Source organism: Channa argus, chromosome 10 (genome assembly GCF_033026475.1).
Source record: "Channa argus isolate prfri chromosome 10, Channa argus male v1.0, whole genome shotgun sequence".
Classification (NCBI taxonomy): Eukaryota; Metazoa; Chordata; class Actinopteri; order Anabantiformes; family Channidae; genus Channa; species Channa argus.
In genome coordinates, this window is record NC_090206.1 from 13,194,060 (window position 1) to 13,221,182 (window position 27,123).

The 27,123-nt window shown below is 39.0% G+C and overlaps 1 protein-coding gene across 3 annotated transcripts in view; it reads right to left on the reverse strand.

The window, feature by feature from the left end:
* The window catches only part of spock1 (SPARC (osteonectin), cwcv and kazal like domains proteoglycan 1), a 101,262-nt gene extending 80,880 nt beyond the window's left edge, over positions 1–20,382 (reverse strand). Inside the window, exons 1-2 of one of the 3 annotated variants that reach the window (XM_067519389.1) lie at positions 20,223–20,382; positions 19,565–19,702 (exon numbers count right to left, since the gene is read on the reverse strand). In XM_067519389.1, the coding sequence (XP_067375490.1) occupies positions 19,565–19,699 (135 nt within the window). In that variant the 5' untranslated portion in view covers positions 19,700–19,702; positions 20,223–20,382. Of the gene's footprint in view, positions 1–19,564; positions 19,703–19,885; positions 20,143–20,222 lie in introns of those variants that run through there. The other 2 variants (XM_067519390.1, XM_067519391.1) reach the window with 2 other exon arrangements.
* Between the last annotated feature and the right edge of the window lie 6,741 nt (positions 20,383–27,123).

A 27,123-nucleotide genomic window follows, 5' to 3' on the forward strand; every position in this document is an offset into this window, starting at 1 on the left:
CCACATCAATGTTCGTTCATCACATCCAACAAAAATGTTTTTCCCTTTCTGCTTTTTAGTTGTCTGTCTCAATCTCTCTTCTTCATCATCTTCTCCACCCTGACCTATTTGCTCACTTTCCATTCTCCTCATTTATGTCAGGGCTGTTGACACTATGTTTGAGAACAGAGATTAGCATTGTGTTTGTTTGTCTTTGCAAGCACCTGGATTCATTTCTCACGCTAATGACCTGGCTGGTTATTAATGGATGATAGCAGTAATGGAGCTGTCACTTTCAAAACTCATACTCTCCTCTTTGGTTCCGGAAGGGAGGATCTTCCGTTTCTCCCTATTTCACTTTAATATGTGCTACACACTCTCTACAATTTAATGCACATGCTCTATATCTACAATGTCAGAGATTCATTCTTTGCCCTAAATTTTAACATACAGATACTACAGCCAGCCCTATTGCTTGTTTCATGTGCTATTATTAACACACAATGGGCACCATAAACAATACATGAGCTCCTATAGTGCACAACAACAGCAAGGCTTTTGACTTGTCGTTAAGTCATTAAATGCGATTAAATATCATATGTACTGGTTTCAGATTTATAAAGCAGCATATGTTGGCATGAAGCAGTGGCAAGGCTAGTTAAATCGCTCACAAAAATTGAGTTAGTAAAAATAATGAGGTGCTCTTGTGTGTTTGTGTACCAACCAACAGCTAATGATATAATAAACCTTAGTCAAAGGTTAACAAACCATATATAAACCATTATATGCACATAGCAGAATCAGAGAGAAACTATGGAGCATTTATTGTTGTTCTTTTACCTAAAAAATTTTTTTTTTTTGCAGCCACATTCTTCCATATGCATATTTTGTGCTCAATTTGGGTTTCAGTGTTCAATCTTAAATGAACCAGAAAGTGTTTTAAAGATTATTATATTTCTGTCATTAATGGAGAAGGAGATGTATGCTGTAGCAAGAGAGCATGAAAAGTTTTATGCACCATCAATAACCCATAACTGAAATATACTGCAACTCATAACTTTCTATTACTTGGATACCATCCACCCCAGATCTTTTATAAAGGCATATTTATAAAGAGGCTTCACTTGATAAATACATTACAGCCTGCTTATTCAGATTGTGTAAAAATAAACAATATGTTTGTGAGATGGTTGCAACAGTTATACAAGCATGCAAACATAAATTAATAAAATATAGTTATATATTTACTTCTAGGCTGCATTCAAACTCTTTAAAAACTATGATCTTACATAGCAGTGTCCAGGGACTTGGCACTAAAATGTTCTAACTTTTTATGTTGTAATACAGTAACATACTTTATCTAGCAAGGGGTAAAGGGGTTTGTTTGCAAATTAAAAGTTAGTTACAGGCTAGTCAGAGTTGAACCCTGTCTGTTCATAACAGTCATCTTTGTTGCACCCAGTGCAATAGTAGTGGTTACTGCTACAGTAGTGGAGGATTTCATCATTGCTCAAGTTAAACATTTTGCAGTAGTCTTAACTGCCAATTGTGCAGCCTGTTAACAGAAGCCAAACTAGAGGCCACAGAGTTTTTACTGTCTGTAACATTATCAAAATGTACTATTTGTGCGGAGACTCAGGGGAGAGAAGAGCGGCTGAGCTACAAATCTCAGCTGCCACACTCAAGCCTTGAGGCCAGTACTGTAGTAACCAAGGCTATACCTGCTAAGACACATACAACATACACACACACACCCTCAAAGTCAACAAACCATCTTGCCAGCGGCACAGACCTCAGTGTGTGTGTTAGTCTGAGTGTGCGGATATTTATGTGTGTCAGACCTAAGCTGGAGTGAAAACCACACATCTCTACAGTCACAATTACACACCAAACAGAAAACGCAGCACCTAAATACTTTTTTTCAAATTCAAACACTGTGTTCTGTGTGTTCTCTTCCATGCTGGAATTTACTCTTTAACATAGGGCATTTGTGTTTTGTAGTTCCTTAAACGCACTCAAAGTCAACAACACAACAAACAAAGAGAAAAGAATCACTTACCTGATGTTGCATGAGTTGAAAAAAAGAATCAGGTCAGACATGAAAGAAAAACAACAAAATAATACTTCAGGTTTTAAAGTGACATCTTACGTATTAACACGCAGAATGCGTGTGAATACCTGTGATCAAATGTGTGTGGTCTTTAAATAACATACTACTAAGTACACACTCCTTCACAAAATATTGCCTTGACTTTGCCCTTCAGTGTAAAAATACAAAATTAGACCAGCTTTAAAATCTGAGTCAGGAATATCGCAGTCAGGAAATTCTGACCTTTTCTCACTACCCTGCTGAGTGTCCTTGTTAAACCAGGATGGAGGAGGAGGAGGTGTAAAAATATGAGTAAGGCACCCAAACAGAAACACACACACTCACAGCACTTTCACTGACTTGAGGCACAAGCACTGATTTGACCACTTTATTTATACTTTGTGTTAAGGACGAAGATTGTTGAAAGCAGGATGAAGAACACTTCTGTTTTCTTCTTTTCTTTAGTAACTCACAACAAGCAAACTTATATCCACTGCAAACCCTCGGCTTATTGCAACCACCACCTATCCTATTGAATAAAAACAAAAGAACCAAAAACAGCAAAAAAACAAAACAAAACCCCTCTAGCATCCATCGGTTGACGCAGTGGCCCAAAATGTTGTAGCTTCAATATAGCAGTACCTGTGGCAGTTCCTAACACCAAATGACTGGCATGTTATACAACATGACAATTATTCAGCTTTTATAACATATTTCTTTAACCAGATGAACCAATCCATGTTGTTGTGGCAGACTGGATGAGGGGAGTTACTATGGTCCAATGACAGACTCTTTGCTTTCATCAGGACAACTTAGGGATCTCCCAGGGATCCTGTAGTCATCACAAGAAGCAGCTCCTGTATCCCAGGATGTGAAACAACTAAAGCTCTAGTGACTGAATTTCAGCCCTGGCAAACAGCATGCTGGGTGCCATATGGGCCCACACACACACACCCACACACACCCACACACACGAACACACACACACACACACACACACACACACACACACACACACACACACTGACAAAAAGTACTTACTGGAAGTGAGCTATAGAATCTCTCACCCACTCTCTCTCTTTCTGAGAAGCAGAACAGAGGAAGAGTGGGCTGGTATTGGCTGTTTTCATCTAAATGTCAGAGCCCTCACTATGAAAAGTTGCAGTAATAAAAGTAAGGACACATACGAGTGAAGGGGTCATGGAGTTTATGAAGTGAGCACATGTGTGTTCAGATTATTGCTAACTGGGTTAATGTTAGCGCAAATTCAAGTTATTGAGTTGTTGATTACTTAAAATGCAATGAACTTAAGCTCATTGAACAGGCTACTTATATGAAATGTCAGCAGGATTACATTGTATATAAGGTCATTGTGTGTGTTTATGTGTATGTGTGTGAACCCTTAATTAATTGTGTTCAATTAAAATGAAATCAGTACTGGACAACACAAGAACAGCTTGCTGTAAGTGGAAATTAAATGATTATGAATACCATTCATTGAATAAATCATATTTTTTGTATGAAAACATAACAAATAAATTTTTAACACTTGCTTTATGTGGTGTCAACCTTTTTTCACCAAGCTGCTGTGGAGGCAGTGTTTTCCACACATGCAGTATACTTGGGCGGCCCGCCCAAATATATTTACGGCTGTCCAAGTATATTTGGCCGCTGTTTTTTGCCAGACAGAATGATGCCATCCGCCATCAACTAGGACTATTTCTGCTTGTTCTGCCACCCCTGTAGACTACTTATTTGCCACTTAAAATGTCAAACTGTATCACTGATCAGACAGTAATGTTAAATTCATGATTTAAATTGATGACGGGACAAATAAAACATGTTGTCAGTGTGTCTGTTCTCAGCATGCTGGTGGAGAAAAAAGCTTTTATACAACACCGCTGTGCAAAAGATTGTCTATTTAAGGAGGTGTCACTCCATAACAAATTTAAGCAACTACAGTGGCCTATGTCTCTGTAGTCCCACAAACTCTCCTAGCAGAGTGAGACCTATTCTCTAGTAAAACCACCACCTGATTATGCATCAGTTTCATCATTTCCCCATTTAATTTTCAATATCATGCAAATAAATCCAATTTTAGTAGGCTTCGGAAGCATATTTATAGAAACACCGGTTAACCACCACCACAGGTAATCAAATTCTGTGGGAAACACGTGGTGGAATGGTAAAGCAAAAAAGTTCCATCCTAAAAGCTCTCAAATTTTACAAGATTGACACAGATTTGACATATCATATTAGCATCTGTCAATTCTTCCAGAATTTCCTTGGATTTTTTGTGATTGTTGCAGCCTTAAATACGTGATTTCATGTAATTGCAATGCACATTGTGATGTGTTTAGGTGTACACACTTGTCAAAAATAGTTTCTGTATGTTTCATGTGAATGAGAATAAACTTTGTTGTAAATGCATTCAAAGCAAAACACATGACTGCGGACACTCAAGCATTGCAGACACACATGCACATAGTTTTCCATGCAAACAGACAAGCATGCTTCTGTCACATTGCCAATTATACAATGCTAGTATTATGACTAATGATGCTTATTTAACCTAATCTTTGTTGTTGTTTTTCTTCATTAATTTGTTTTAATTCATAAAGGATCAATGTACATTTTTAGGTGATGTAACTGGACTCATGATACACAGACATTAAAACATGACCCAATCAAAAGCAATTTTGCATATCTTCTAAAATATATGTTAGCATATGTAACATATATTAGTAAATATATCTCTGATAAGCCAAAGCTGTTAGAACTGGCTCACAAATGTATGTTAGGTTCTACAGCTGCAAAAAAATGGAAGGTTCTGGCTAAACAAATCCCATAATAACACCACTTAAATTGTTGCCATCCAAAGTGAAACCATGTCTGCCAGCATTGGCAGAGTTAGACCAGTATTATCTGCCAGTTTTAAATAAAAGAAGCTCCCAGTATTGATCAACAGCATCCCAACTCAGCTCATTATCTGACTCTGAATCCATAGAAAAGTCACTGAAAACATGCCAAAGGCTGCAGTTTCAAGGTTAAAGCTGTACACACAGTAACATGAACACACAACTGGACCAGACCAGTTAGACAATAGGGGGTTAAAAGAGAGACAAACGTTTTCCTGATGTGTGTGTGGCCTTAAAATTTGATTGAAATTACTGTACAGCTCAAAGGCTGATTTAGCTGAGTTTGATTTAAATTAAGCAGTCAAAGAATTATTGTGTCACCCTCCAATATGCATGTACATACTGTATATGTAGTCATTCTCAAACTCATCTCTCTCTCTCTCTTTCTCTGTCTCCCATCAGTTGAAGTCTGAAACTCACCTAATCAATCTCCTTTTATTCATCCCAAAGACATGACTAGCTATTTGCTTCCATTCACTTTCCTCTGCCCACTGCTCCATCACTGGAACTGCCATTGTCAACACATGCAATGTGCGTCTATTGCTACTCCAACAGAGGAATGGGACACGAAGAAGGGGAGTCCATCACTCTCTTTGTTATTTAGTAGGAGGGCATCCAACCATCAGTAAACGCGACCTGTGGGACTGTAACGATTAATGACCACACTTAATTCCAAGCATCTGCCATTTTCCTCACAAAAAGATTTAAGTGAATTGCTAAAAAATGTCTGTTCTAATATTAAAAGAGCCCTACATGTATTTACTGCACATTCGGGTCGACCAAATAAATGTTAAAGCTATAGTGCATCCAATCATTCCTAACGGTGTAATAGGAAGCAAGTGAACTCCTTTTATGCGCCTGGTATCACGTTTTTTTAACATAGTACAATATTGTAACGGCCCAGCAAGTGGGTTAGTGTGGGGGCGGATGCAATCTGCCCCGAGGGAATTATGGGTAAATATGTTCTGAATAGTTCTGTGCTTTAATTGCTTAAATGTTAAATGTTGTTAAATGATTACGTTACAGTTAGTGTTATTAGGTGTGTTCACATGTTTAGGTTTGTTATGTAAAGTGTATGTGTTAGCCGGCACCGTGAGGGAAGGTGATGGGTGTATGAATGGCGCTCACGGTGATCGGCTACTTGTGGGTGTGTTCAAAATAAAGCTCAGCTATTTCTGTTGTGAGAGGTAGCTGTAAAAAGGCAAGAGATGTGCTGTGATTGCTTATGTCAAACAGCTCAAGGCGCTTGGGGTCGTGCGGTGTATGGGGCGCAAGTGTTCTCCCTCCGCCTGCCAGTTTGAACTGTTCGTTGACATTAGCTTGCTGGCACCCAAGCTAGCTGATTAGGTTAGTTAAGTCAGTTAGGGTTAGCTTTAGCTTCACCGCCTCCCACAGTTAGCTCCCATAAACCGTGGGTTCCTACAATATCTATTATTAACAATGTATTTACTGTGTGTCCTGACTTTCCTATTTTGTATTTATCTTTGGACCACCCTTGTGTCAACATATTTGATACCTTTAAGCGTTACTTGGGAATGTAATTCAAATATGTGCTAACAATGTGATTTTGATTTGGAAGACAGAACTGAATTGAACTGACAAGACTCTTCCGGGACCATAACTAAAAAAACAGTGCACCGCTCTGTGTGCTAAAAAGAATCAAGTAATTTTTGCTGATGACAAAACACTGATGACACGATGAAAGAGGCAACATAACTGACTCAAGTCTTTGTATTGGACCACATCTCCTGCAGACACCACATCTCTTTTTAATGACACGTTGGCACCCTCCATACAGCACAATGCAGTATGACACATGGTAATAAAGAATTAAATGAGAATAATTGCCCTATTATAAAAAATTATAAAATTGGCTCTTTAGCTTATTGATCATATCATTATTTTTTTTTACAGTTTTAAACTAGGTAACCTGAAAAGACATAATGTATTTGAGTATTTGGACTAATTTGATCTGACCAAAAGACAACATTATAAAATGACTGTGTTATTCTGTGGCACAGATGACACAAATCTTAGTAGCATAGAAAAACACATTTTGGATTGTTTTAGTTGATATTTTATACTGTTTCTTATTAATTTCTGTATGATAAACCTGTAAACAAACCACTTTTTCTCCTAAAATATGTAATTTGTCTGGATTATTTTTCCCAAACAAACATCACTATAATGGTTCACACTGAAAGTTGTAGAACTAGTCCCCCCATTACTATGTTTACAATTTAAATATTATAGATTTTGTCCTTCAAAGCAGTCTCTATGTGCTCCAAATCATAAAGTTTAAATATGGTATTAAGGATAAAAATACCATCTGGCTTAAATCTCTGGGTTTGAAAGTCAGCCTGAAACAGGACATCCAGCCAGCTGTTACTCTGACAACATTGTGGCATCTGATTGGAGTGTGATTGTGCAGTGCAAGAGAAAAAGGGCGTAAAGTTGGCAGTGATTAGCTACAGCTAAATCCAACCACTGCCATCCAGATCTGCCAAAGTCTATCCATCGGATGGGTTAAAAACACCCTCTATAGTAGAGTTTTCATCTACTTGCACTTTTCATTTCTGACCCCTAACAGAGAGAAATACTCACTTGCCACTGTCACTTCCCACAGCAGAAACACACCAACACAATGCCTGGCACTGGACTGGATTCCTTTCCATTAAACATGGTCAGCAACAATGGAGTCTTTCATAGATTTTGATGGACCACAAAGGATGAACCAAGCTGAAATTGGGGATTTAATGACCTTTCCTGAAGGATCAGCCTGTCACTGCCACACTGTGTTCTGTGAGCTGTCAGATTTTGTGCCCCTGCAGTAGTGCAACAAGTTACCTTCATGTAACATACAGTGCATGCAAAGGCTATGGAATTTTTTTATTTGACATTCACTGAATGTATAAAAAATGGTATGACTTAATATTATGTTCACAGTTGTTTTTATTTTAGCTTCCACAGCCCTATAGCCTCTACAGTTAATGAATGTCACATGTGGTGAAAGCCCCCTACTACAGCAGAATGAAGGCGGTTTGGGTCTGATAAATTAAATACCACAGTTTCTATCACTCAGTGTAAGTGTGCTCTGTTAATTGGTCCAATAATGCCAATTAAACTCCCCGGTCATGTTGTTAACATGATTAGAAAAAAAAGAATTAAATTACATCTCTGCTTACACAAAACATTTTGAAATTGGTTAATGTATTAGGTAAAATAGAAACAAAATGCTTTTTAATAAACAGCTTAAAAAGATTAAATAGTGGCATTTAAAATCCCATCCTCAGCCATTCACGTCTCTCTTAGAATGAACTGTAATAACTATGGTGATCCCTTTACTTTTCATGCCTTATCATTTAATTTATCCCATACTGTTCAATAATTACTTTCCCATCGGCCTCAGATGCATTTTATGTTCAGTGATAATTAGCAAACTGAACCAAGGCTGTTGCAATAACATGAAATGCAGTCCACCAGCCTATCCACTCCAGAATGCCTTCATCAACAAACTCTTCAAAGAAGCAGTTGTCTTCTGGAACCAGTACAAGTATGTCTCCAGAGACACTAATGCTAGCTGACTACATTTCCCATGGGGCTATTGGTTTAACTGTCCACAAATACATACAGAGAGTCCATAACTTTAGATGCACTAGTCATTCAGCCCCTCAGAGCTCAACTATTTCTTGATGTTGCCTACAATTCCCAAGAGTTCATCTGTCATAAACAAGAGTGCGGCAGGGAGTTACTTAGCTGCAGAGAACTACAAAATGATGCAGTAAAGAATATGGAAAGGCACTAAAAGCTACAAGAAACAGATCTGCCACCTCGCTGTGTAAATCTCCCCCTCCCTTCCCATTTCTCTCTCCCTCTCACTGTCCCCCTCTCCCAGGAGCATCACACAAGCTGCAGTAGCAAAAACCTCCTGAATTATTGAAGCAGATAAGACATGTCTCAAACTTATACACAGTGACACACAAACAGTAACTGTATCCGTACCCTCAGGGGGAAAATGAGATAATGACCAATTCAATCTGACATGGTTTTAGAGACCATAAACATCAACAGGAGAGACAGAGAGAGAGAGAGAGAGAGAGAGAGAGAGAGAGAGAGAGCAAAGAAGAGAAAAAAGGAGGGAGAGATCCTGACACTGATGGAAAAGAGGTGAGAAAAAAGAAAACAGACTGACCTTGATTTATTTCACACTGTAACACAGGGCTGGAAGGGCGCTTACAAATGTGACCAGAGCAAGATGGCCCCCTTGTAAATAAAATCTGCAGCTCTATATAATTGATTACACTGCCTCTGAAACAAAATACGTAGCCAAACATCTCATTCCAAAGCATGATGTGTAATTTGAATGCTGTTTGGATGATCATCTGCATCAACTGTCATGATGGGAAAAACAATGAGTAGGCCCATCATCTCAGTAACAACTACACTGATTACAGGGAACAAGCATATGCAGACAAATACAATCAATCAAAGCACGAGAGCAGTTTTTTTTAATTGTAAAATATTAGCTCCTTACATCAAAGTGAAAAAAAAAAGGACATTTATTTTTCAAATTCTTAATGATGAACCTATGAGCCTATGATGTACAGTAAATAGTATTGTTTGTGTGGTATGACTACAATCTTACTGTATAACCAAAAAATTGGGTTAACAACATGACTGACTAAAGATAATTAGACAAATAGTATTCATTGTACCTTGACCTAAGAAGATATGTTTACTCAAGCCAGTATGACATATTTTGACAGGTATTGAACAGGCTGCTATGAAATTTAAATTTCTGCAAAAACCTGTGAAACTAATGACATTCAGTCCCAGCTCTACTTTGTGTTTTGTACTAATTAGCAAATGTTGGAATGATCAAACGACCAAAGAAAGTATCAAAGTATGACAATCAAATAAGAGACATCAAACCAAGATAAGAGAGAGAGATAAACAACAACAAAATAAAAATGCATACTAATCAAGAATCAATCTTTCTGTTTCTGAATACTGTTTCTGTTTCTTCTTTGCAATCAAAAGTCATAAAATCCACATTCAAAAATTATAGTGTTCTTTATTAGTGCATATCGAGGTATTTCAGTTTCAGAGGCTGTTTTGTTTTATGCCTGGGTCACCTTACAGTAAGTTAAAAGGAATGGGAAATTAAATCAAAGCGCTGCAGATGCCATGAACCAAGACCTCCCAAACCAATAACACTACCGACACAATGCCTATATGCCAACAGGGACTTCTTCTTTGGCGCGGTAACAAGGATGGCAATTAAAGATGTTATGACTCAACTCCACTCATGGACTCAATACTGGCATATGGAGAAATGTGGAGACAGCCAAACCCAGACGAAGACACATCTGATCATACAATGAAAACAGTACAGATTAGGGGTAACACTTTCTTAAAGTCTATGCTATTTCATATTGTAACTCTGACAAACAGATGATTTAAATAAGCGATGCATTTTTATACATGATACAACACAATTTTGTTTGTATGAAAACACTCATCAAAACCAGCTGGTATCTGGACATAAGTAAAACTCCTACAATACTATGGTGGCAGAATGCTTGCTGTCTGTCATTATTATAATGTAGATTTTCTAACAACAACTGTAGACAAAATATGGTAAAAAAATATATGGAGGACAAATCGATGCCATATGGATTCCGACTCCATGCAGGGTAATGACATAATATTGGCAATTAAATTTAGGGTGAAACTAGTGCTGAACTCATAAATCAAATGATCAAGTAAAGGATTCACAGAACGTTAGCCTGCAACAGCTTTGATTGATTTTGAATCGAATTGTTCACAAGAACGTTGACTCAGTGAAAATGTCAAATAAGAGCACAGGCAGCTTTTCTGAGTTTAACAACCCTCAACCTCATTTTAAAAAGGAACTGCTTTTCAGAAAAAAGAAGAAAATGTGTACTTGTTAACTTGATCTTTTTTTCTTTATAACATCTGGAAATAATCAGTGGGTGTCATGCCCCATTGCATGCATTGATATAAGTCAATTTCAGAATATCCTGCACATAAACCAAAAATAATGTAGGTATACATTTACATTTACATTTACATTTAGTCATTTAGCAGACGCTTTTATCCAAAGCGACTTACAAGTGAAGTACAAGGCAAGCAAAAATCTAAGTCAAGGAGAAAACATCAAAGCAAAGTCCTATCAGAAAAGTGTTCACAGTTCACGAGATACAAGTTCAAGAGAGCAGAAAGGTTTTTTGTTTTTGTTTTTTTTAATTATTAAAAGATTTAAGTGCATAGGAAGATGCAGAAGAGTTCAGTTTTCAGCAGTTTTTTGAATATTGGGAGAGAGTCAGCTGAGCGTGCAGCGTTTGGTAGCTCGTTCCACCATCGTGGGATCATTGCGCTGAACAGTTTTGCTTGGTGTCTTCTACCACCAGACGTCGTTCGTTGGCAGACCGCAGCGGGCGAGAAGGATTGTACACTTGAATGAGTGAGTTGAGGTAAGCGGGAGCTGTCGAGTTAACAACCCTGTAAGCAAGAGACAGAGCTTTGAACCTGATGCGAGCAGCTACAGGAAGCCAGTGTAGAGATCTAAAAAGTGGTGTGACATGGGTCTTTTTTGGCTGATTAAAAATGAGGCGAGCTGCTGCATTTTGGATATTCCGTGATGTAGGGTCTGATCTTCCTGTGTTGTAAAGAGCAAATCTGCAAGCCCTAGAGACTGAGGAGATGTGGTCCTTACAGCTCAGTTGGTCGTCGATTATGACCCCAAGATTTTCGGCCGAATTAGTAGGGACAATCACTGTAGATCAAATGTTGATGCTGATGTTGTGTTGCATCAAAGGTCTGGCTGGGAAGACAAGGACTTCGGTCTTAGAGAGGTTGAGTTGAAGGTGTCTCTTACTCATCCAGGCTGAGATGTCTGAGAGACAGGCAGAAATGCGCGATGAGACAGTGGAGTCATCCGGTGGAAAGGACAGGAAAAGCTGTGTGTCATCAGCGTAGCAATGATAGGAAAGACCATGTGAGTGAATGATGGCACCTAGGGATGAAGTATAGATAGAAAAGAGGAGAGGACCAAGAACTGAGCCCTGCGGCACACCGGTAGAGAGGCTATGAGAGTTAGAAAGATGCACCCGCCAGGATACCTTGAAGCTTTGTCCTGATAGGTAAGAACAAAGCCAGTCTAGAGCTGATCCAGAGATGCCCAAGTCAGAGAGTGTGGACAAGAGTATCTGATGCTTCACAGTGTCAAAGGCTGAGGATAGATCAAGTAGAATTAAGACAGATGATTGACCTGTGGCTTTTGCAGCTCGAAGATATTCCACAACAGTCAGGAGTGCCGTTTCCGTGGAATGACCCCTCTTGAAGCCAGACTGGTTGACATCGAGGAAAGGAAGTCTGAGAGTTGGTTGAAGACTGCTCGTTCCATAGTCTTGGCCAGAAAAGGAAGGAGGGAGACAGGTCTGTATTTCTCCACTACAGAGGGATCAAGAGAAGGCTTCTTGAGCAGTGGGGTAATCAAGGCCTGCTTGAAGTTTGGAAAAGTCTCTGTTTTGAGAGATGTGTTGATGACTTGTGTAATAGATGACTTGTATACACTTCTTTCTGTTCAGTGCTAATTACTGACGTGGAGTATAGTCTCCATCCATAGTTAGTGTCAAACTCTAAAAACTGTAACACATAATATATCAAGTTGACAGTTTTATTTTATATATGATCATATCACCTAACTAAATGAAGGCTACAAAAAGTTTGTAATGTGCAGTTTATAGTGCAGTATCCAATTCAATTCCTCTTAATATAATATAGAGACAGGATTCTGTTATATATCTTCAAAAACATCAAAAAGCGTGTGTTTACAAATTATAATTATGCTTTCTGAAGAGAAAAAAATGTTTTTTGTATTGTGACTATTATTTTCCAGTGGTGGATGTGAATAGTTTCTCTGTCTGGGTACATCTTTAGACAAAAACAGTAAACATCTCTCAAAAGATCAGCAGCTTAGCAGGAGACCTTCATATCAGCAATAACAGAAAGACAATCCCCACGGAGACCAAAGAGACAAGCGAGCCTGAAGGGGCTGCCATGACGAAGCTGACTGAAGACCCCACCCCCCCACATACATGTATACACATGCACATATTGTATCGATTCCACATTTCTCCCGTCCTTCCATTCTCCATCTGTCCATCTGTTTTGCGCACAGTATTGATGGGCTTCACATTAAAGCTCGTTCTCTACCTTTCTTCTCTAACCATCTCTTTTTTTTCCATTTCCTGTTTCGTATCATCAGCCAAAATTACACTGGCAACTCTTTAGCCCTCCTGCTTTGTATCTCTCTTTGTTTTACTCTCTCTCTCTCTAACACAAACACACACACACACACACACACACACACACACACACACACACACACACACACACACACATACACACAAACCTCTCTCATAACCTATTTATCCTGGTCATAGGAGACAGTGACCTTTATCTACCACTGAATTGAACTCCGATGTGTCTGTGTGTGTGCTTGCATGTGTGTCTTCCTGCCTTTTCACACTTCTATTGATTATATCAAGGCTCCAGTCTGGATTACCAGGCCCCATAAATTTACTGATTGATTGCCCCAGGAGCCTCAGGGTGAATTGAATGCTGTGTGTTTGTGTGTGCGTGTATTAATACACATCCAGAGACACGAATTAGGGAGAGAGAATTTTCTGTACTACATGACAGAAAAATGTACTTGCAGCTGGAGCTATGAAATCCGTGTCCCTTTCTCACCCACACACAACCACAATGCTTCTGTGGTGAGATAAGAATCAGCATTTTCTCATTTGAAATCAATAGCTCAGTGTGGGAAATATGCATGCAGAAGGAGAGTTGAGGAAAAGAAAAGGGATGAAAGAAGCAGAAAGCATGAGAGAGAGAAGGTTTATTTTGAAGGGCACTGTTTCATCAGGCGTTAGCTGAGTATAAAACAAGAGATGGAGAGAGTGGAGATGATAAAAGGTATGAAGAGAAGGTGTAGAAGCATCTTAAAAGGAGAAAGGGAAACGGAGGACAGAGCATAGGAAAGATAAGAAAGAATGACAGCTATTCAGCTGGGTCTTCACTTAATTGACAGAAAAACTCTATGTGGGCTCAGGAATATTCACTTACAGGGGTTGTGTATGTGTGCGTATGTATGTGTGGGGACAGGTCAAACTCACTGTAGGTTTTGTCTTATCTGAGCTCTTAACTGCACCCAATCCCTTCCCATTAACCATACAACTACTGTTGCAGATGCTTCCAATGTTGAAAAAAATTGTCATTTGAACATCTTCCACACATGCCTGCAAATATTCACAGTTGTTTTGCTTGAAGGGGGTGTGTGACTGGCAGCCCCGGAGAGAGTTTCGACTCAGAAAGGAAAATATTGAGAATAATTGATAGAAGTTGACAACATTTAATTCTCACCCGAGACACAGAGCTGAGACAGACCACACACTCTAACACACATAGTTAAAATGCTCTCACACAAACGTGCACAGTGGTTTGTACCTTGCTGACAAATTTCAAGCTGCCACAATGTCCCCCAGCTAAGACAGTTTGGGGACGACATCCATTTACAGCAAATATATGAGGAAATATGCAGCTGACATCCAATGTCCCTCACAAATAAGATTTAATGCATTTCTGTAAACCTGACAGCATGCAAGCAGGCTTAAAGACAGTAAGAAAAGATAGAAAGTAAGGGATAGAGGACAGGGACGAGAAAAGCCTCTTTTTGGAGAAACAAACAACAAGCTTAGAAGAGTGGAAACAACTTTTCCACCTCTTGAGGATAAAATTGGGACTGCCTGAATGGCAATGACAGCATTTTGTCATTATTTACAGACAAAGATTCTGACAGGAGCCACAAGAGAAGAGACGAAAAGAGGAGTAGGGGAGGTAAGAGAAGAGAAGAGATGAGAAGATACTGTTAAATACTGTCTAAACACAATGAATCTAAAATCAATTCTGCAGCACAGTAATTGATTTGAAGTCCAATGTTATTACTTTCTTGATTACCAGAGGTTTCTTATTGTAGATTTAACCAGATTTCTATTAAAATGGTAACACTTAGGTTTGAACCTTAAGCATCTGACTAAAGCATGAACAAGACTATGAATCTGTACATCTGTCATCTCTTCACAGTCTCTATAGAAACTGCCACTATTGATTAAAAATATTATAGACCTGATTCTGACAATAATGCATACTGTGTGTTAACTTCAGTAAAAGCAAACCAATATTATCCTGGCATCATGTAATTGCACCAATAATAGGTTCACTCAGGCCAAAGCAAAACAACTAACTGGCTTAAACCAGACAGCTCAGCAAGCCACAGTTTATCCAAACTGATCTTCGCCACTCTATGAAAAGTAATTATACAAGGGGCTTTACAAACCCCTTGTTATCTAAACTGTAAATAGTTTTATATTAGTACATGTCTCCACTCAAATATGAATTTGCTTTTTAATAAACTTTGTAATGCAAAAAAAAATAAATAAAAAATACGAGTTGTGTTTCAAATTATCAAGCAGAGTGTAGAGGGCAGGATTAAAGTTAGCAGTTTTAACACTTGAACAATGTCAGGTAATTAGCCATGTAATTTATAAAGCATAAAAAAACATAATTAGTTACTAAAAAGATGTCTACTAACAACACTTTAGAAAGGCATCTTCAGATTCACTCAACTTCAGAAAATACCACAGAACATGTCTGTGTGCGAAGATAAAGAAAAACTGGGAAACCCTCTAAATCACATCATCCACGATTCTATTGGTTACTAATGTTTTTTGTTGTTACCTCTGCTGCTAGTTCTAACACTGTTCCAGGAACCCTCGTATTCACTTGTGTCCTGGCCAGAATACTATGATGTAGCCAACAACATGAGGTGGCTGTTAGAACTATCAAATATATATATATATATATATATATATATATATATATATATATATATATATATATATATATATATATATATATATATATATATATATATATATATATATATCACGTTAGAGTTTTTATAAAAACTCTAACGTGATGGATATGACCTAAGTGAAATGGTCCTACTGTTGGCAAAAAAAGATTAAGAAACAATTAAACTGTTTGTGAACATTTAGGAATCCTCTAATAATGTGTGAAAGCGCCCAACTCTACATCTATACATTGTTCACTGCACACGAAATAATGTTTAAGACCAATTGCAGACATTGACACATTTACATTTTTAATTCAACTATACAAACCACTATACAGTAGACTCAGTTTAGTCTGAAAAAAAAAGTGCTTTGGAAATGACAAAACATGAGCAGTTTTAAATTCTACCGCATGTGTCTCTCTGCATTACACTCATCGTCCAGCATGTTGCAGCCAACTAAGCAAAACAGCACATCAAATCCCATTTTCCTTACCTTTCCAAGATAAACCACCTGACCTTTGACCGTTAAACTATTGCACCAGCTCCCCTGCCAACAAACGGTCGCTCATACATAATGCAGGAGGGAGCAAGTGGCTCATCAACAGAGATGCAGAGTGAAACATGGCAGGCAGAAGAGAACAACAGAGAGGAGGAGTCATGGGTGAGAGCATAGGGAAAGGGAGAGGGTGGAGGAGCTAGAGAGAGGGCTATGGCTGAGGAAGCTCAGGGTCACTTACTGCTCCAGAGACAGAGTAGAAAATGAGAGGAGAGAAGCGTGGTGAGGAGGGGGAGGTGGGCTTGATTGAGTAATAGATTCACAAAGCATTGTTCTACACCGCTATTGTGATTCATGGATGATGGATATTGAAATCATCAAATTAACATAGTTAAAAAAATCGTTTTATAATGCAGCACATTTGATACCTTAGGAATACAAAGGATAAAGGCTTCTTGATATATTTGATATTGCAAACGGAGCAAAGTTTCTATGATTGTGGCTATTACAGAGTAAAAGAAAAAAACTGACGGTGGGCTGTTTTACATCATGATAATAAAATAACTATTTTTACTAGACTTTGCTCAACATCTGTGGGACAATGAACAGTTTCTACATTACTGCACAGTTTATGCCATATTCTGATTGGTTGGTTTGAACGTATGGGTCCCATCTGCACTGCAACTGTGAAATTTAGTCCTATGTTTCCATAATTTTGATGGAGTCTACTGCTGGTCACTAAAGCGCTAAATCAAGTATGTGTCACATGGTACAATTTAAGACCACGGTTTGTGACTGACAACCAATGGTTTTGCTACTGCCTATTTTCATTTGGGACAACCAAAAATTGCCATGGGCTTTTGAAGTTTTTATGATCAAATCCTCAAGATCAATAGTCAAACTTTAATCCGTGCAACAATGTTTGCTTTGTAGTTTGAAACTGAAGGATAATGAACCACATTTTCCTAATCCGACAACTTGCTGATATTTAAAGTGTCTGTGCCAGAGAAAAGAAATGAATAAGAAAGAATGCAGGAGAAGGGAGACACAGTGGGACAGAAAACAGCCAATGCTGCAGCAGATAAATTACGACCAGCAGGTTTCCCTATTTGATAGGGCAAACAATACACACACAGAGACACGGAAACACACATAAATACAGCAGCAGCTCCTGCATTTGGTTGGTACCAGGGCTTGAAATATTAAACATAAATGTCACAGCCTTTCCCCTCATCCATTGCTCCTCCTCTCCTCTCCTTTCCCTGCCTCGACTCTGCTCCTGTCCTCCACCCTCCACTGACAGTTTCCTGCTAATGAGTTTCATTTGCACAGGGGACCACAGAGAAATAAAGAGCGGGCACCACAGACATCCTCACTTACACACACTGCAGGTAGGAGAGCCCTGGCTGATCATACAGACATGACTAATCCTAGCTTCACAAACTGCTCCAGTACTGTATGGGAAAGACCAGCTCTAATAAGGCCAAAGCTAGACCCCTGTCTACTGAAGTCTCTGGAGAACATGTAAGGAGGCAGCACAGGGCATCACACAATTTCCTGCATGACACTGAATAGAATACGAGTGTTACAGAACACTACTGTCACCATCAGCCTGATAACAACTGGTTAGCCTAGACGTGTTAGTTCTGCATTGTTGTTTCTCCAGTTGAGGCCAGAGAAGGGCAAGAAGTAAAATTTTGGTTTTAAAAATACTCAAGAGCACAATTCTGCCCTAATTCTTCAAAGAACAAATGGCTTATGTAAATGATTCTGTTTGTTAAGATTTGGTTTCAGGTTGTAAAGTATTTAAGAGCACTTGAGAGATTTCCTAACCCATTTGCCAGTTACCAGCAGATGGCTATGTGGAGGTCAGGCACTTTTCAAGAATTTAAATGTTCAGGAAATGGATAGTCATTTAGATTTTAATAAAAAGACACAAAGTCTATTGCACAATTAAAAGAACAGCATAAGGAAACTGAAGTCACGGAGTTCATTCCATGGTGAATTCATTGCAAACACAACAAATTCCTTTATTATACAATTAATAAGCTTCAAGGTTGTTAAAATCGCATTGCATATATTTGTTTCCCTCTCTTCATCACAGCAATATGAAATATGCAAGTCAAAAACGCATGCTTTTATGGCTTACTATTCTACCTAATGCAAATTCTATAAATGCTTAGTGCATCATTTTCTACACATTCAAAGTCAAATTTTAGATGCATCCCATGTAGTTAATTTCTTATCTTTGATCACTTGGAGTCTTCCACTAGGAAATACAGTTCTGTGATTTGATCATTGTGGCTGGACAGCAGCTGCTGGTTCTATTCTTCAGTTCTATGCTTTACAATAATTAGACCTAATGGTGCCACTGCAGCTGGCATTTCGAGATTACACTTACATGTCTAGAGGGCTTCCAGACTCTTTAAATTAAGAATTCTGGGTCATTCTTCAGTCAAAGTTAAGACAACTTTCTCAGACAACACAGTCAACTTCTGACTTCAGACAGTTGTCTGATATCCCCCAAAGAACAAGGCTGTGTGATTCGCTGTTTGGATTTAAAATACATCTGATTTACACACAGCAGGTGCCCTAGCTCCTGTGTAGACTAGACTTTAAAAGTAATGCATGTACTCTGTCAAAGAAATAAAACAAAAAAATCATCTTTTGTGATATGCAGGACTAATCAATGCCCACAATAAGCCACCGGCTCACTCTCTTCAGATTCTGACTGAAATATACGATCAGTTAGAAATGATAAAAGTCTATTATTATGGTATCGCTTTGTTTTTTTTGTTTTTTATAATGTAATGAAATTATAGAGAAGCAAATTCAAATAATTTAGTCAGTTAAATAATAAGAATGAAAGATTTTTCCATCGTGTGCAGGATAATGCTCTCAGTCTGAGTCTGATTCTCTTTCAAGCCGGGCTTGAACCTGCTGAGTTTCTACAAGGTGGATTATGCCTGCTGGCAATTGCTGAAGTACTCATAGGGTGTATCAAGGGCGTAGTATGCACCCCCCTCCCTTTCTCACGTAGGTCTCTCCCTCACTCCCACTGTCACACACACACACACTCGCTGAAGCTAATTATAATGCCCTGTGGGCTAGATGTTGTGTCTCTCAGTGCAACTCACGTCTCTGAATCTGTTCCAGGATCTGTCCTTGTTGTACTGAGCCACGGTGCTCAGCCATTTGTCGTTACTGTTACCGGAGACCAGTGTTTCTTCGCTCAGCAAAAGAGCCACGACAGGGAGCAGAAAGAAGTACATCTTCTGAAAGACAGAGAGAAGAGAAAGCACAGAGGTCTGAGACGATGAGAGCCGTTCAGGTTGGGAAAACAGAGAGGAGAGGGGGGATGCTGCAAAGTATCAGAAGAATAGGATGAAGTGAGATGCAGCACTTTACAAAACACAGAACTCTCGTAATGTGACGCAGAACGTCCCAACAGAACCTACAGCAGAGAAACGAACCGCTGTTCAGGTTCTCACTGTTCGGAGAGTGCTCGATTCAGGAAATTGCTGATCCTTCTTCTAATCGCATTACAAACATTGGAGAGTTGTCACGTCGGCAGATGGGGCACCGCGAAACGATTAGCTCCCGAGCTTCCCCCTCCGCTAATTTAAAAAGCAATTAGCGGCGTCCACACAATTGTGGCCCCCATAGGAGCTTCGTTTTGGCTTCCTCCTACATCCAGCAGCATCAGCACCCCGAAAGTCAGCAAATGGTTCGACTTTCATTTCAAATTTGCATTTCGTCCTGACAAGGAGGACAATAACAGAGCTTTTAACCCACCTGGGATAGTTCTGTCAATTCCAGTTCCCGGGGGTAAATAAGTCCACGGCCCCGGGCGCTCCAGTACCACCCGACTGCTTGTAGGACTGACGGTAAAAGGGAGCAGCGAGGACGAGCGGACCAGGAGCTTTCTCCTCCTCCTCGGTTACCAGACACCGCCTCCTCTCTCTCTCTCTCACACACACTCTCTCCCTCTCTCTCTACGCACTAACCGTGTCATTGATTTCCAGCACGGGGATTTTGTATGTTCACACCAAAGCGAGGCCGGATTTGGGGCCGTGTCAAAGCTGTTCGGGATGTACAAACAGAAATTTCACATTAGCCACGCGCTTCTGTGGTGGAATTCAAGTTCGCGTGTCCACCAAAATGAAAACAACCGAGTAATCAAAAGCGTAAAATCAGAGGTGTGTTTGTGCCCGGAACGTCTCCAGTTCCCACAGTGTACGAGCTGATGTGCTGAAGGTGGCGCTTTTTAAGCACCTCGGACACAGGCAGGCGCAGCTCACAAATGGGCCACAGAAGTGGGGCGTTCGATTTAGCGGAATATATGCTGAAGTTTTATATCTTTGACTGTGTGCTTTGGCTCTCTCTGGGCATTTGTTCGCTTTGGTTGCACTTGTTTCCCCTCTTCTCTCTCTTCATATAATATGTGTCAGGATGCCTGAGTGATACTGTCTGCTTTGGTGTTGGTGCCTCTGGTGAGCAGCACTTTTCAGTGGAAGCAGTTCTCTCTTTTTAGTTTTTTCAAGTTTGTTTTCACACAAATTAAGTCAGGGGTTTGGGTACAACTCCTAATCTCCCTCAGCTTCATTTTCCTTTGCACTATATAGAGAGCAACATAATTCTGCTATGGTGCAACTGTTTACATTTTAATACATACATATTTATATTGATCCTTTTGGGCTATTTTATTGAGTCTAGTCTTGTTTTGTAACCTAAATATCAGGGCAAGTTGAGCAGTGAACTTTCTTTCCCCTTAAGGAAAACTATAAGTTATGGGCCTACTTCCATTTTTCTTTTTATTTCCTGGTTTTCAGTCCACAGTCAGCCCCTATTAAATATTAACCAGGATAAACATAAAGAAAAGTTATAGACACTAGTCTGCGACTGTGTGTTCTGTAGTGAGAAAATGTGAGGTCCAGTGTTTTGCTGTCATTGACGCTTCACACACAATACACAAGTTTACCATTTTTATCATTTAGCAACATACACACAGCAGGATTGTTTAGCAGCAGGCCTGAGGACCTGTCCATGGTACTGAAAACATAAAATATAGCTGCATCTACTGTACCGTATACTGGTTGCAGTTGTAATGACAAAATATTTCACCTTACGTTCAAGTGATTTATGGATTATGTCACATTCATCTATTTGATGTATACATTGATCTGGACTAAGTAACTGTGCTATGGAATGTAAATGAGAGATTTCTGAGATTCCAACAGTAATAATAGTACATTCCCAGTAAACGCCAGTAATACCTCGGTAGCTATCTGTCAGCTGGATGGAACTCCACTCTACCTTGCTCGAGGGAGCACAAAGTGGTAATTAATAGGAAGGTAATGATAAAGTAATGGTGCATTCCAAGCAGCAACTCAGTATGATTCCTTTCTTCCCTTGAGATGTTGAAACAACGGGAGCTACTATGGACACAATATGTAATTATTAGTTATTATTGATGTGTCATTTAAAGTAGTGCCTGGTTAAAAAATAATATGTCAAATGCATTAAGTATGTGCTGTTTATGCAGGTTCATTTAAGACACTTAAGTGAACCAAGTGTTCACTTAACACTTGTTCCTGCACCTTCCACATCTTTTCTAACTCCTCTTTAAGCCCTTGGTATTTGCTATCACTTGGAATTGCTACATCTACCACCAAAGCATTGTTCTTCTGTTTGTCCACAACTACTATGTCAGGTTGGGGTGTAACTGGAAGTCCCTTAGGATCTTAGCTCTGTCATCCTCAACCACCTTTGGAGGTTTGTCACATTTTGACTTTGGAGCTTCCAGTCCTAACCTGGCACAGATATTTTGGTACACTATGCCAACCACTTGGTTATGGCGTTCCATGTATGCCCTGCCGGCAAGCATCTTGGACTCCACTGTTATGTGCTGTATTGTCTGTAGTGCACCTGGAGTCCTCCCTGGTATGGTAGACCCTCTCGCTATGACATGTTCTGTTACACTTGCAGGTTGTCTAAAACAACTGATTTAGGGTTAGACAAAAAAACTTTGGGGTGAGGTTAAGTTAAAAGATAAAATACATTCAGTTAAAACATTGAATACCAACAAACTGTGAAAATGTTATACACATGTGTATTGCAATCAGGAATTATGTGGGTAACATATATACATAGTCTATTGTTGTGGTAACTCAAAGCTGCTACTGAGATTGTATGACCCACCAGTCATGTGCAGGATTGCATTTTTGTAAAGCTATAATCTATTAATTAATTAATAAAATTAATATTAATTTTAATCAATGCGCACAACTGTCAAATCAATGCAGGCTACACAAGATCCCCATATTGTACATACAAATGTGTACTTAAAATCAAGTTTATCCTTGGCCTTTTTTCAGATTTCAACTAATCCTGTGCTTTCAAACAATATATGATATGTTTCCATTGTTATTGCGTAGTTATCGATTAGGCAGAAAATCACCACTTTCTGAGTTCCAATGATGCAGTCCAAGCCCACTGCAGAAGTGCAGGGGGTTCTGAAAAATAAAAGATGAATGGGTAGAACAATGTGAACAATAAAAATCTCAATTTAAGAACAATGCAAAGTGGAGCAGCATCTCAGCAAAAAAGTTAGATAAAAAAGATTACAAGAGCAGCTGGTGTTAGGAAAAGATGGAGGGAGGGTGTTGAGAAAAGAAGAACAATAAAACAAAATCAAAGATGTGTAGATAAATGTCTGCATATGTGTAGGTGTGTTGGAAACAAGTGACACAGCGAGTATAAGGGAAAGAAAGCAGGAGATGATTCGAAGTGAGCAGTGGGGTCAGATGAACTGGTTCTTTAATGAACTCTCTGTCTGTAAATTAACTTTTGCTTGTGAACTTCAGTTCCACTTGAGTGAGTGCAGTCTACCTAAGAACAGACCATAACCATCAGGCTTTGAGATAAGATCTGCCTGGGCTGTCCCACTGTGCAAGGTGAAAAAAATTGCAAAGTGTTGCATTTTTATCACATAACTATACACATTTCTGTTTGCTGCTCTTGGGGGCATTTGTAATCCAATCACACATCTGACGTTCCACACAGGATGAAAAGTGAAGTCTCACAGAGCATGAAACCCACCAGCAAATGGGATAAAAAGTATAAATGTCTCAGCATCCCAACAGATATGTTTCCACCCCAGATATGTATCCTAATCAGTTCCTCATCAAGTACCTCAGTGACAGTAAACAGAATATGTTGTAAAATGTCCAAACCAAGAAAAAAATAAAAAATTTTGCATCCAAATATTAATGTGATCCTGTCATCATGTAAACTCACTAAATCACTACATTTATTTGACTGTTTTAGAAACAGCCCCCAAATGGCTTTGATGTTTTCTTTTGACTCTGCAGGCACCAATGCAATTATATGTCATCATTTTCAAAGCAAAATAATGGGCATCTTTTTCTGCCTCTATATCTGTGAGCAGAGCAGGTTTGTCAAGGTTTTCAAAAGTTTCAAGTGATCCCAGCATCTCTTTTTGTTTGCCTCAAAAATAAGTAGGGTCAAAAGGGGTCAGCATTTATATTTAAAAAGTTTTTGGCTCTGAATGTGTTTGGGCATTGGATTCTATCACTAATAACTAACTTTAAGTTGACACAGCAACACATCAATTTCAGATAACTGAGCTTAATCAGAGTTTTTAAGCCTTGGCAGTCTACTCATGCTCACACAACACACAAATGAGGTTTAAAAGTGCAAAAACTGTGGAAGATTTTGAAAGTCACAGCTCTTCATAAAAGACAAAATTGAAACTGACTGACCCTTGTCTGACTTTTGCTTTAGATGAAAGGACAATGGTGCCCTAAAGTGCAAACACCCCTTTGAGACAATTCTTCTAATTAAACACAGGATTCGGAACTTTACCTGCGAACCCGCAAACTCTGTTAAATTTGGTGGGTACTGTGAGATTAAGTTGGATTAAGATCGGGACTCATAGAAAGATACTTCAAATAGGGTCTACTTTGTTCTCCATTTTTGGTGCTTGGTTTTGGAATATACTGTTGGAGAATCGATAACTGGTGACTAATTTCAACACTATTCATGTAGGATTGAGGATTGTTTCAGTGAGTCATAAGGGTGCCTAAACTTTTAGCCATGTCAGTAGGCATCTTTCCCAAATGGTTAATCTATTCCTTTCAAATACACAAATTAACATTGTGAAGCTGCTTGTACGCTTAATGGAGTACTTTCCCTTGTTCCCCAGGAACTCAAATCAGAAAAAATGTGTTTTATCTAATGTTTTCTCTAAGAGAACAATATTTATAATGTATTTTGGAAAAAATTGCTGGAGTAACATTACAGTATCCAGACATATTTAAAACACTGCAAACCTCTGAGGGAATATAGAAGTGAGGGCATACAAAATAACACTGAATTGTTGAAATAAGAAAAATAACATAATGCAGAGTGTGGACAAAAATCTGTGGCTCTAAATATTAAACACTGAGTCAAGGCCATAAAAGCTAGTACTGAATAGGTTTAGCTTTTAAATTTCAATGCTAAAGATAGGTGGAATTCCTAAAAAAAAGAAAAAAATTAGGGGCTTTAATATTTGTTATGTCCAGGGTTTGAATATTTCCAAGTGTTCAAGCAGATATTCTAGAGGATAAGGGGAGACAGAGGAGGAGAAACCAGGTATGACACAGAGAGGTTATCTTCTTACAGCAGCCCAATGTTTGAGAGGAAATCAAAAAAGAGAGATGCACTGCAATGTTCCAAAAGCACCAAAAACTGCTGGGCCTCCCTCCAGGGTAGCAGTGAAGAGGCAACATAAAAGGTCACCAAGGGTTTCTTGACTCTGACAGTCAGAGAGCCTCTCTCAGAAAAGAGCTTTTCAACAGAGACCAGGACAGGAAAGACAGCAGTCCAGGTGGGGGCACAATGTCAGAGCTATTATCTGCGAAGAAGAAAATCAGTCTGCTTCTCCAGTATGAACAACATCAACAGCTAGTTTCTCCCATTAGGAAGTTCATTCTGCAAATTATGCTATTTGATTTTCCTTCATTAGATTGGTCATGTTTGTGTCTCCTGGGTGTCAATGCTATTAAAACCTAGATGGTTCAAAAGGGATAAATACATTAAGAGGAAAGAAAAAAAAACAGGATCATTCTGGGCTTTGATTTCATACCTGACAATGGTTAATTCCTGACAGTGCTGACAATGCTATAACTATATTTCCCCCATTATTTTCTCTCAATCACAAGAACAGACTTTATTCTGTTTTAATGTAGTAGAGTAGTGTGAACAGACTAGACCACAAATACTAGGGTGCAATTTTTGGGTTTTAGGGCGGATCCAGAATAAAGGTGTGAACACACCTCTGGCTATTACTCTTCACAACCTGATAAGATACAGAGACAGAACGGAAATTCTGTATCTCACCACAGTAGGCTCAGGTCTTCCTCAGCGTGGGAGAAAATAAATTACCCTTATCAAGGTTTTCTCAAAGGAAAGTTGCAGCCATGAAAGCTAATTATGCTCTGGGTCCACAGAGAACATCTGTAAAATCCTCCGATTCCTACATTTTATTATCTCTGTCCTTTGCTGGCAGATACAGTATATGTGCACAAACTGTCACTTCCTGTCATTTTGTGGCTGTGATCATATCGTGTGTATGTGTGATAGCATGTTCAGCATGGGCTGTATGGAAATGCTACAGGCAACAGGCTGGGCATTTTTGTGGATTTGTGGACACATTAGACCTGCAGAAAGACAGTTTAATGTGTTTAAATTATAGTTCAGTAAAAGAGTCCTCAACTTTTTTCAAACTTGTCTCATATTGGTGGATTCTCTCTTTCTAAATCAGTATCTTTCACTGCTGAACAAATCACTCAATCCTTTAAACATCTGACACTGACAGAGTCTGACTGCCAATTAAGATGGCTTTTCTCCCTGTCTGTCTATCAATCTTTCTCTCTGTGTCTTCTCTTCATTTTCATTTGTGCTGGTTAAACATTCCCTGAAGAGCAGTCTCATACGGAGACAGTCAATTTTAAAGACAAATTCTTGGCATTCTGAAAATGTATTAATATTCTACATAGAGATGTTTAACATTTTGCCGCCAGTGTCTTAACGTTCAAGTGCAGCCTGACACACGGATCGATTTGGCAAGTTTTGGCAGGGACAAAAAAAAGGATACCAAAATGTGGGAGTTTCTCCTTTGTCTATGTTTGTCTGTCTGTTGGCCCTTAGATAGGATTTGTGAGAAGGACTTTGTGTGTGATTGTTTAGTTGGTAGTATGTCACTGTTCATCCCTGCGTGTTCGCTCCGTCTTGCGCATCCCAACCCCGACCACCAGCCTGTTCTACAGATTGTGAGTTTAATTGTAGCTTTGTCTCGCTCGTATTAGTGAGTGATTTTCGTTAGCTGTATTAGATTCCTCAGTGTGAGTGATTTTGCTTATTGTAGCGTTATCTCCTACCTTTTGTTATGAGAATCCTTATGTTCTTCATTTGCTGTTCTCCCCAGAACAGGTGCTGAGAGCTGATTGTATCTAAACTTTTTGTTAAGAAAACATTCCTGTTATAACACTCTCGACAAGTCTCGGCTCCTGCCATTGGGTCTGCTTGTCAGTGTTTATCACTATTTTATTTTTCAATTAATATGACTAATATATTCCCAAACAAAAATATAGGCCAGTCTTAACTGCTAATCTGTATTTCACAAACTATT